Source organism: Suricata suricatta, chromosome 11 (assembly GCF_006229205.1).
Source record: "Suricata suricatta isolate VVHF042 chromosome 11, meerkat_22Aug2017_6uvM2_HiC, whole genome shotgun sequence".
Classification (NCBI taxonomy): domain Eukaryota; kingdom Metazoa; phylum Chordata; class Mammalia; order Carnivora; family Herpestidae; genus Suricata; species Suricata suricatta.
Genome location: NC_043710.1, coordinates 13,028,758 through 13,040,181, shown reverse-complemented (window position 1 = coordinate 13,040,181; position 11,424 = coordinate 13,028,758). Strand labels below are relative to the sequence as shown.

Here is an 11,424-nt window from a genome sequence, read left to right as displayed (position 1 = left end):
TAGGAAATAATTTCATATTTGTTTGCACCCAGGAAACCCCAAAGAGAATGTAGATAGTGGTCCCCAAGACAGAGAAAAATGGGGGGAAATGATCAGGTTATGGGTATATCAATTTTATAAAGACACTAGAGGAAATTGAACTTGGGGGTTATATTTACCAAGCAACTCAATTGTTGCATGTCATTCAATTACTGCCTAACGAATCTAAAATTGTCTTGACTCATGATCTTGGTGACTTGTATGAAATCCAAAAACATCCACTTGAAAGTAGAGCAGTAGTTCTGATAGTGAAAAGAGAAAAAAGAAAAGAAAAAAAAGGATGATGAATAGCATGTGCTTACAGAGAAAGAACCTCACAGATGACCCAGCTGTCTATATCTGAACAATGGGTTTTAGTTTAGTAGTTTACAACCAGAGAGAGCCTCTCCCTAATGGAGGAAGGACCATTAATGGAGGCTTACAAGAACAGTAGAAAGCTGCAAATGGTAAAACCCAGAATGAGGATTTGCAATCGCTGATTAGTGATTGCAATGTACAGAGTCCAGTGCAAAATCAGACTGGAATTGATCATTGTTAAAAAATTATTAAGCATTCCAAAATGGTGACAGCAGAGCATAAAACATTTCTAAATAGGTTTCTGAAGCAGGTAGCGGTCAACTGCACAAGTCTCTGACCAATGAAGCTCAGTATTCCTGGAACACAGAGACCAACAGAATGGATGATGGGGGAGAGAAGGTGATCACCCTCACCTCCGTGAACAGGAGAAGGAGTAAGGAAAATTAAAGTAAAAACTCAGCAAGAATTCAGCCCTAGTGAGAATGTGATAAACGCAACAGGGCTCAATGGCCCAGCTGTCTGCAGGATATTTGTAGCCCAATCAATTATAAGAGAATGACAAAAGACATTTAAAAATAATGTAAAGTTAAGAAATAAAACTCTTATCAAGAACTCATTGAAAAAATGAACCTTAAGCTTCTTTTTCCACATTTTAAAATGTGAATCTCATGAAATATTTAATGAAACCATTGAAACTATGGATCCTCAACCAGGATTAATACACACACTCAAAATCATCCCCTACAAAACATGGATACATGATAGAGAGATAGACAGATAGAAAGGACTCCTAGATTGCCTCTCTCTAACTACAAGTATTTTTCTGTCAGAACAAGCTTAATCCCATGCCTGAAAATGTCCATGCATTTATATATGGAAATAGAACTTTTATGTTTTTTGTTCTTTTGCACCAGTGACAGCTCTGTTAAATATCACCCAGGGAGATCAATGGAAATTTCAATAAACATCTTGACAGAAAATTTTACTGAGTTCAGATTCAGAACCTGAGCACAGAAGGGATTGCATTGGGCACATTTGCAGCAAACAAAGTGCAAATTGCTGTGTTTTAGATTGACACTTTCAACAATCGCCTCGTAATTAAAAATATAGAACATAAAAACAGAATAACTTACTTCTGATTGTGAAATGCAACTATTTTTTCACCTATGATTGAGGAAGTTCACTGAGGCCTTTCTGAGCTGTAAAATGTTGCTTCATTTATGCCAGGATGTGGGAGGTAGGGCACGTCTTAAAGAGAGTCTCAGAAGGATTGAAGAATAAGGCAATGTGTGTGACATGGAGAATCACACCTGTGGGGATAAATAGGGCCCTCTGGGATCAGAAAGATAATCACATGCCTCAGTCTTATTTTCCATAATTTCAGATTTCCTATTTGCCCTAAGAGCTCTGGGGAGGGACACTCATTTTTCATTCTCAAATTTTAACAGTGGTCTAAATATTCCTTGTTTTCACCCTAAAACTGTTTTCTGTTAAAATCCAGAACTCTGAGAATGTCCCTTCCAGTGACAATTGAAGTGTTGAGGAGGGTAAGTCATAAGCAGCTTGTGAAACACACGTCATTGGCAAACAACTGGTGAATACGACCTAGGTGTTCACAAGATTCACATAGGTAATTTAAATGTCTTCAGAATAACCCTAAGTGGCAGGCTTTCCATGTTGCTTTCAGATGAGGAGAGAGGAGATCCACTAAAGGAGCATGGATGGACTAACTCCCCCAGTGTCATGTAGCACCTAGATGGCAGGCTAGAGTGTGATGCCCATCCTCACATACAAGGTGGATTCAGTTTCCAACTGAAAGTAGCAGCCATTCCACAACCTGCAGTCACATTTTGTCCTTCTGTCCATCTCTGGCTGTAAATATTCCCTGAGCTTCCCCTCCAGTTAACACCTTCCTCATTCCCAGATCCAATTGCTTCAGGCAGTAGGAAAGTCTCAAATAGATGTCTTCTCCAGAGATGTTTTCTCTGCCTTCATAGAACCAAGATTTACCTCCCTCCTCCATGTGCTCTTAGAGCTCTGCCACCAACTTTGTCTAACACATTCCGTTTAATTACCTACCAATATTTCTCTTGACACCACGGCACTGCAACCCTTGCAGGCAAGATCTTTGATCTCGGCAGTTTACACGGACCTTAGGATACAACTGTCCATCAATAGATACTTGTTGAATATCTTAAGAAGTGTGTCATGTGTACTTAATTCTGTGAATCCATTCCATAGCAAGTCTTGGTTATCCCTTCCTGTAATTTCAGGTTTTACTGAGCATACTTCCTTCTCTCTCAGGAATGAAATCTCTATGGAGATGAAGTGGAATAGTGACTAATTTGTTTAGGAACCACAGGAAAGAAACCAGAATGGGGGTATTTTAAATACAGGTGATTAGCATGTGTGGTAGAGCCTCTCCCTAAAGAATGTGGTGAAAACTTCAACAAGGGAAAGCATCCTGGCTCTGTGTGAGTGAGCCACATTCCTCAGGACTCTGTACCATAGACACCCATTTAGACTGTATGTTACTATAAATGGGAGACAAAGAACCAAAAAGGCAACCCCCCACTGTTCTTGGGCTTCATCCTTTTGGGTATTAACCCACTGAGCCCTGAAGCATGACAAATGAAACTGCTTCCTGGACAGAAAAGCCTCAGTGTCCCATCTCTCTGTGTAAGAATCCTGCAACATTTCACGGGGCCTCACCTGCAATTTGGAGACAGTGCATTCGCAGCTCCTTTGTCACTAGGGTGCAAAACTCAGAGCACCAGAAGAAGCCACCTCAACTGGCGGCAGTGGACCCTTCGATGGTCAGAGACTAGTCCCTCCTGCCGAGCTGGGCAAGGTGCCTGGATGCACAGTGGAACCCAGTGAGGCCCAGGAACTCACTCAGGGAGAGCCGCCCATCAGACTGGCAAGAACCCAGTTTCATTTTGGTAGATCTGCACCTACGAGACAGAAGCAGAGCCTGATCACCTCCCAGAGTTGCCTCCCAGCAGTTCCATAGGAAATGAAAGAGCTACTGCAAGGCGTTGGGTGCTGGGCTGTGGGTTGGGTCCCTTGTGTGAGTGTGTGCATGAGAAGGACAGCACAAAGGATCTGACCTGACCAATGGGCAGCAGCGAGGGTTGAGTCCTGATCTACAGTTCCACTTTTACCTCATGTGGGTTAGGGCAGCATCAGGCATCTTTGGGGCTGATCTGGTCAGTGCTTGATACTGAACCTGCCAGTGCAGGTTCAGAGAGAAATATCTCTGTGAAGAGAGAGGCTGGAAATGAATGAAGCAACTTTGTGTCCTCACCAAATTAGTCCCTCCCTTCACTTTTTCCTCTCATGCATGGATATTGTCCATTAGGGGTTTGAAATAGGTGAAAAGCAGAATAAACCTACACCCCTAAAGCATATGTTGAGGAATTTCAGAAAGGCATGTTTGTTCAGGAGATTATGGTGTGAACTAAACTCCTGCAAAATTCTGAATATTCTGGGAAGTTGATTGACCATCTTTCATAGTGGGCTGTCAATTCAAGGGCTCACTTGACAAGGACCTAGTTGGCTTAGTGTTCCAGGTCATTGTGGAAGATCCAGGCCACCCCAACCAATTTCCTTACATTGACTGTTGGTAAGACCTGGTTCTATCCTAGCTGCCTTGGATACAAGACTGGGTTAAGAAAACTGTAAAGTTATGATGGTATGTGTGATGGCTTACACCAAATGCCAGCTAAGCACTGCAAAACCCATACTGTCAGGAGAGCTTAAGGTGACCCCACCACTTTGTGTCCCACTGTGCTCCTCATTGCCACCTGTGCCTCTGGCTGCCCCAGCTCCCGAAACCCTACCATAGCTTTCTCCTAGTCTGGAGGCCTCACCACCTATACTACCACCAGTCTCTAGGGATGTGAATGGCTTGCCAGTCCTAACCTTGTACACGACTCCCATAAGGCAACTAGAAGATCAGACCTACTGAAATAGTCCCTCCCTGCAGCAATACCAGGGAGCCACTGAGGGAAACTAGGGGACCAATCTATTATGATCAGATCCCAGGAGGCCACTTGTTTTTGTGTACCAATCCTTTACCACTATGTACCTCCTAAATTGGAAACACCATACTCCCTCATATAGAGAAAAGCCCCAGGCTATGGTTGAACTAATGCATTTCATAATTCAAACCTATAAACCAACCTGGACAGACTACTGCCAACTCTGCCTCACCCTCATGGACACAGAAGAGCATCACAGAATGACTTAGGCAGCCCTAAAATGCCCTGACTGGAACGCTAGGCACCCAGGCTTATGCTCGGGATTACTTCCTTCCCTGGGGAGGACCCCAAATGGAACCCAAATGACTCAAGCATAGATGGAGAGCTCACAAGGACCGAATAGTAGAAATTGTCCTTCTAAATGGCATGAAGAAAGTGTCAGGGGAAAGCCATAAATATGAACAAAACATCCGAAGTGCTGCAGAGACCCGAGGAGAGCCTGAGCCAATTCGATGAAAGGTTATGTGAGGCATTTTGTCTCTACATCTTTTTTGATCCAAAGGTGAGCAGTGGATTCCCACTGGTCAGGCCAAAGGTGACATCTAGCACAAGCTGCCAAAGCTAGAGGGTTTCACTGGTGTGAATGGATGTCAATTGCTAGAAGTAGCAACTAAGGTGCTTGCCAACCATAACCAAATTGGTGCCAAGGAAAGGACACTGGAAGAGGCAGAAAAGGCAGATTTGTTAGATGTTGCCTTCGCAGAACATTTAGAACACTCTTGGAAAGGTGGCCTGCAGGGACAAGGCCAGGACTAAAAAGGGAAACAGCAGTGAGGATCAACTTCATCAGAACCAAAGGTAGGACAGAATGAGTGTGTTCACAGTTGTCAGGAAGGCTCCTAGAAAATGAGTGTCCCCAGCAGCTTATGTAATTTTCATCAGGGCTTCAAGCAAAAAGAAAGAGGTCATGTGGTCTAAGGCCATTATCAAAGAGCAACGTGGCCTGATGGGCCCCCAAGGATGATTTTGTGGGGCTAAACAACATAGAGGACTAAGAGAACCTGAAAAGACTGGGCTGTAATTTGTTAGGCCCCAGAGCTTAAGATCTGAATGATTGTGGGAGCTGACCCATCAACTTCATGGTAGATACTGGAGTGAAACATTGTGATGATCCAACCCATGGGCCATGTTTCACAGAGACAAACCACCATTTTGGGAGCCAAGGGAAATTGGATATGCTGTCCCTTCCTCCTTCCCCTGCAATGCAATTTAGGCGGTCATGAACTCATCCATTAATTCCTGTACCTCCCCCTCTTCCCCTTGGTTTTTATGGGCTGGGACCTGTTGGAAAAGCCACAGGTTCAGATAACTTTCAACTCTCACAGACAAGCTGCCCTGACCCTACAAACCCAGAAGCAAAGATAATGAATCTCACAATTTCCCAACGGGATGAATCGTTCCTCTTAAGTCTCATGAAGGAACCACAAAAGGGTCCTGAGCTGCCCTTCAGAGTACCAGGGCTGTGGGTTCTGGACAACCCACCAGGACTTGCTGGAAGTCACATCGGCCTTGCTGGATGACACAGTCACAGTAAGGAAATGACAGACGTTTGCACAGCTCCTGCCATGAGAGGCAAAACTGGCATCTCCTTCTGCTACTACTGCTCATGTGAAATTAAGCCTGTTGCTATTAATTAGGCCCTGCAGTGTTCCAAATCAGGCTGATATTCCCCACACAGTTACCCTATAAGAAAAAGCATATTCCTGTCCCTGCATAAGGGATTTTAGATCAAAACGCTGCAGATGTTTGTCAAAAGGCTCTTCAAATGAGTCTTGCAGACCCAAAACATAAGGGAGGCTAAGATCACAAGAGTTACATTTAACTCTGGCCCGGAGAAGAAGAGCCTAACTCTGAGATAAGAAACAGACAAGGACCAGACATAAGTTGCTGCATATACCTTTGCTAATTGGAGTCACAAATACCCTTCCTTGTACTGACTTCAGTTATGAGGATGGATAAAAAATTAGAAACCCAGGTGCAAGGTTAACACACATAGGGCCCCCTTATGCTTACTTACATCAAACAAAAGGCTTTCTCTAGCAACTTGTTAACAAACATTCTTTCTCTTGTGGTTAATGAGCTAGATAAAATACTCCCAGCCTATCTATATACAATTTAACCTATGTTTTAATTTTAGCATTACTAACTTAAATAATATGTACATTACCCTGTTTTTTACTAAAAACATCCTTTTATTCTCTTGGTTGTAAAATTTACTTAACCTTACTGTAAGTACATTACATGACTCGGTTATATCTTGTTAATTAAAAACAGAGTCATAATTATCGGCCAAAAACCAACCCATACAAAATAAGATAGGTTTGTTACTTTCTTAATCTTGAGGACTGATGCCAAGAATAAATTGGGATGGTTCTACAAAAATACTTCTGTAAAACTTGTTTCTGTACACCTTTGATGATTAAAGAACCTTATCACTAAGAGTTAGAAACTGTAAACAAATTTTATTTTATGATGTCATGTTATTGCTTAATCAATAAAAAAGACACCAAAGCAGACTAAACAGAGATGCCCGCCTGGTGACCAAGAAAGAAACTTGTGACTCTCTCATCACTCTCTCGCGCCGACACCGTCTCTCCTTCAGGGGATCCTGGACTTGCTGGAGTTGGACTCCTGCAAGAACTGGCCTGGAACATAGTTGCAGGAATTGTAGAACTAAAACCAGGGTCAGAGTACATTCATCCAAAACATATTTCATTCCTCATAAGGCACAGGTGAGGATACAGAAGCACCTGGAGAGACTTCTAAAATATGGGATCTTCCAACCCAGTGAGACATCTTGGAACACACCTCTCCTACCACTCCAGGAGCCATGTACCAATGACTAGAAGCTGGTTCAAGACCTGCGTGCAGTAAACTGGGCCACCATCACCCTCCACCCCAGTTGTCCCAAACCCATACACTCTCTTGAGCCTTATTCCCACCAAAGCTGCATTTAACATGCCTACACCTCATGGATGCCTTCTTCTGCCCCTGCCTGGCCCCCCAGACTCAACCACTCTTCATCTTCCAGTGGGAGAATCCTGAAAATAGTGGCAAGGGCCGGTTGACTTGGACTAGATTTCCTCAGAGCCTCAAAAGCTCCCCAACTAGTTTTGGCACTGCATTAACCTCAGACCTAAGAACCATCCCAGTGGATCAACATGACTGTTTCTTCCTTCAGTATGTGGATGACTTACTGCTGGCTGGAGGGTCTTGGGAGAATTGCATGAAAAGAACTCATTAGCTCCTTACCCTCCTTATGGGAAAGTGGTTATAAGATCTCTAGGACAAAGACCAAAATCAGTTAAAAGAAAGTCAAGGATCTTGGCTTTCACCTCTCCCAGGGGCAGCACCAACTCTGCCCAGAGAGAAAACAGGCCACTTGATCCATCTGGTCCATTTGACCCGAAGTCTCCTTCAGGCCTTCAGGAGTTTCTTGGGGCCACAGGTTTCTTTAGAATCTGGACACCTAACTTTTCTGTCTTGGCAGAACCCCTTTATGAGGCCACAAATGGATAGAAGCAGAAAGGATATTTGCATATCAACATCAAAAAAAGAATTAGTATCCAAAATATATAAAGAGCTGATGAAACTCAATACCCCCCCAAAAATAATCTAGTGAAGAAATGGGCAAAAGACATTAACAGACACTTTTCCAAAGAAGACATCCAGATGGCTGAAAGACACGTAAATATGTGCTCATCACCACTCATCATCAGGAAAATACAAATCAAAACCACAATGAGATACCACCTCACACCTGTCAGGATGCTAAAATTAACAACTCAGGCAATGACAGATGCTGGCAAGTATGCAGAAAAGTGGGAACACTTTTGCCCTGATGGTGGGAATGCAAACTGGTGCAGCCACTCTGGAAAACAGAATGGAAGATTCTCAAAAAATTAAAAATAGAACTACACTATTACCCAGCAATTGCACTATTAGGTCTTTTTTAAAGCACATCGGTATGCTCTTCTGAAGGGGCATGTGCACTCCAACATTTATAGCACTGCTATCCACAGTAGCTAAAGTATGGAAATAGCCCAAATTTCCATTTATGGATGAAAGGTTAAAGAAGAGGAATATATATATACATACATACATAAAATGGAGTATTACCCAGCAGTCAAAAAGAATGAAGTCTTGCCATTCACAACTATGAGAATGGAAATAGAGTGTATTATGCTAAGTGAGATAAGTCAGTCAGAGAAAGACAAATATCATATGACTTCACTCATATGTGGAATTTAAGATACAAAACAGATGAACATAAGAGAAAGGAAGCAAAAATCATATAAAAACAGGGAGAGGAACAAAACATAATGGACTCTTAAATATAAAGAACAATCTGAGGGTTGCTGGAAGGGCTGTGGGTGGGGACATGGGCCAAATGGGCAAGGGGCATTAAGAAAAACACTTTTCATGATGAGAACTGGGTGTTATAAAGAGGGGATGAATTATTGGATTTTACTCTTGAATTCATTATTGTTCTAGATACTGATCTGGATGCAAATTAAACAACAAATGAATTATTAAAAACATAGATAAATCTAAGGACCTGAGCTAAAAGAATCTTTATCTTGTTCATTAATGTAAACAATAAGAACACAGAAATGTTCGATGCCATACCAAGTGAGAATTTGTAGTTAGAACCTCAAATTTAATGTGTTTACAAATCACCTATGATTTGATTAAAACACAGATTTGGATATGGCAAATCTATGGAGCCGAATGTGGTGCTACTACATCTCTAGAAAATACAAGGTGATGCTGCTGCTGGTGGTCCAGGGACCACATGTTCAGGTGCAAGAATGTAGATTAATAAGTGAAGCTCATTTTTTCCCCACCTGAGATTTCATTCCAGATATGTGGGACGTATTCATAGAAATATCAATATACACCATCAGAATGCAAAGATATTGAATCTAAGTTTTAGTTCTGATTTAGTGGAATTAGAGTCAGTCCCAACCTAGTGACGTATTTCTTCTGAGGAGAGTTTTCAAGGCTTGCTTGACATCTTTGTTCCGCAGACTGTATATCAATGGATTCAGCACTGGACTTACAAAGGTGTAGAAGACAGCTATGATTTTGGATTCCTCAACAGTCTTATCGGTTGGTGGTCTTACATACATGCAGAAGAGCGTCCCATAAAATAGGGTCACAGCCATCATGTGGGAGCCACAGGTGGAGAATGCCTTGCGCCTTCCTTCTGTTGATTTGATCCGGAGGATGGCATGAATAATGAAGGCATAAGACACCAGGATGATGCTAAGGGAGTTAGAGAGGTTGAAGCCAGCTGATATGAGCATAGCGTGCTCTTTGATGAAAGTATCAGAGCAGGAAAGCTTAATCAGGGGCGGGTCAGCACAGTAGAAGTGGTTGATGACATTGGATCTGCAGAAGTTCAAGCGAAAGGTCAGGATGGCCTGGAGCAGCCCATCTGAGAAGCCATAGACATAAGGAAATGTGGCCAGACAGATGCAGGTACGTCTGGACATTTTCATACTGTAATGCAGAGGGTTACATATGGCCACATAGCGGTCATAGGCCATTACTGCCAGCATGTAAAACTCAGTGAGGAGAAGCGCAATGAAAATGTAACATTGTGTAAAGCAGCCAACAAAGGTGATGGTCTTCTTTTCTGCTAAGAAATTAGTCAACATCTGTGGGGTTGCGTTTGAGGTGTAGCACAAGTCTACAAAAGCCAAATTAGTGAGGAAGAAGTACATGGGAGTGTGGAGGCGAGAGTCCAGTCTGATCAACAGAATCATGCCCAGGTTGCCCAAGAGGGTGACCAGGTACACAACCAGAAACAGCACAAAAAGGAGGAGTTGGAGTTCGGGGCGGTCTGTGAGCCCCAGAAGAATGAACTCCGTTATTGCACTGTCATTGTTGATGGACATTTTCTGAGCCTGGACCTGCATTGCAAACAATGGAAATAAAGGAGACAGGAAGGCACAAACTATATGTCTGACTATCGAAATGATTTTTCTCAAAACTTCCTCCATACATCATTCAAAATTAATATTACCATAAACACAACTTTACACATACTAAGCCATTATCTGTCTTTGTATTGAATTACTATTTCATTTTTCTCTGTATACCTACAGTTACATTAGCTATACCTATAGATAACTATACTTAATACCTTTTCCATGTATGCAACTGAACTATATATCCCCTTTCTGCCTGTAATATTTTTCCCCTCAAACTCATCCTATAAGGTGCAGTATGTTCTATGCATCCAAAGCACCACACATCACTCTATTTCACTCTACCACATTCTATCAACTTTCTGTATCTAATTTCCACTCATACATTCCTCCCTCAGAAGCAGTTATAAAGTAGAGCTCATTAATGAGCTGACTACTTAGCACATATTTATAGACTAAATTTTAAGAAAGAAAGGAAAAAAATACTGTAACCATGAAAAATGGATTTTCTACACGTCTTACTTATCTCTATATCCCAATGGAGATTGTTGTGATGTCACATCCTCAGGAGAATTAAGAACTTTTTGAATTTCAGTGAGCAAAGCATTTGCTTGGAAGGCTTCTTAATCAAGAAAAGTCACAGGAAGTTTGTGTAAGGTACTCTCATGTGGATATAGGGATCTTCCTATGTAACAATTATGCAGGAGATTATAATGCACATGATCCCAGATTCACAATTTTAAAAAGTCACTATGGTCTCATGAACTTATGACAAATAAATGAGTGGAGAATCATCAAATCAAATGACTTATCACTCATTATTTTCCGAATGGTCTACAGCAATGACATAATGTGCCAATAAAGAACTTGTGCATACTTAGTTTTTAAGTTGTTAATCATAACTCGTATCTATCCAGAGTTGTGACAAATCCCTATGGCTTTCTTCCTCTCCTTTACATCATAACTAGTGCTTAGTTTCCTCTTCCTTTCTCAAATGCTTCTTTCTTGCCCTTCCTCTCATATTCAACTGTTTTGAAACCTGCCTAATTCTTGTCTCATTTCAAAATGGGTCACTGAAACTTACTGTACTATAAGTTTCAGAGAGACAA

General features: G+C 41.9%; 1 protein-coding gene across 1 annotated transcript; it reads right to left on the bottom strand.

Annotated features, from left to right (window-relative positions):
- Window positions 1-9,337: 9,337 nt before the first annotated feature.
- LOC115306838 (olfactory receptor 5M11-like) lies at window positions 9,338-10,282 on the bottom strand. Its single transcript, XM_029957402.1, has one exon. The coding sequence runs from the start codon at window positions 10,280-10,282 to the stop codon at window positions 9,338-9,340; it is 945 nt and encodes a 314-aa protein (XP_029813262.1).
- Window positions 10,283-11,424: the final 1,142 nt, after the last annotated feature.

What these genes read in the sequence shown, in the direction of transcription:
- LOC115306838 (XM_029957402.1), bottom strand. Translation starts at nt 10,282, where the DNA reads ATGTCCATCAACAATGACAGTGCAATAACGGAGTTCATTCTTCTGGGG.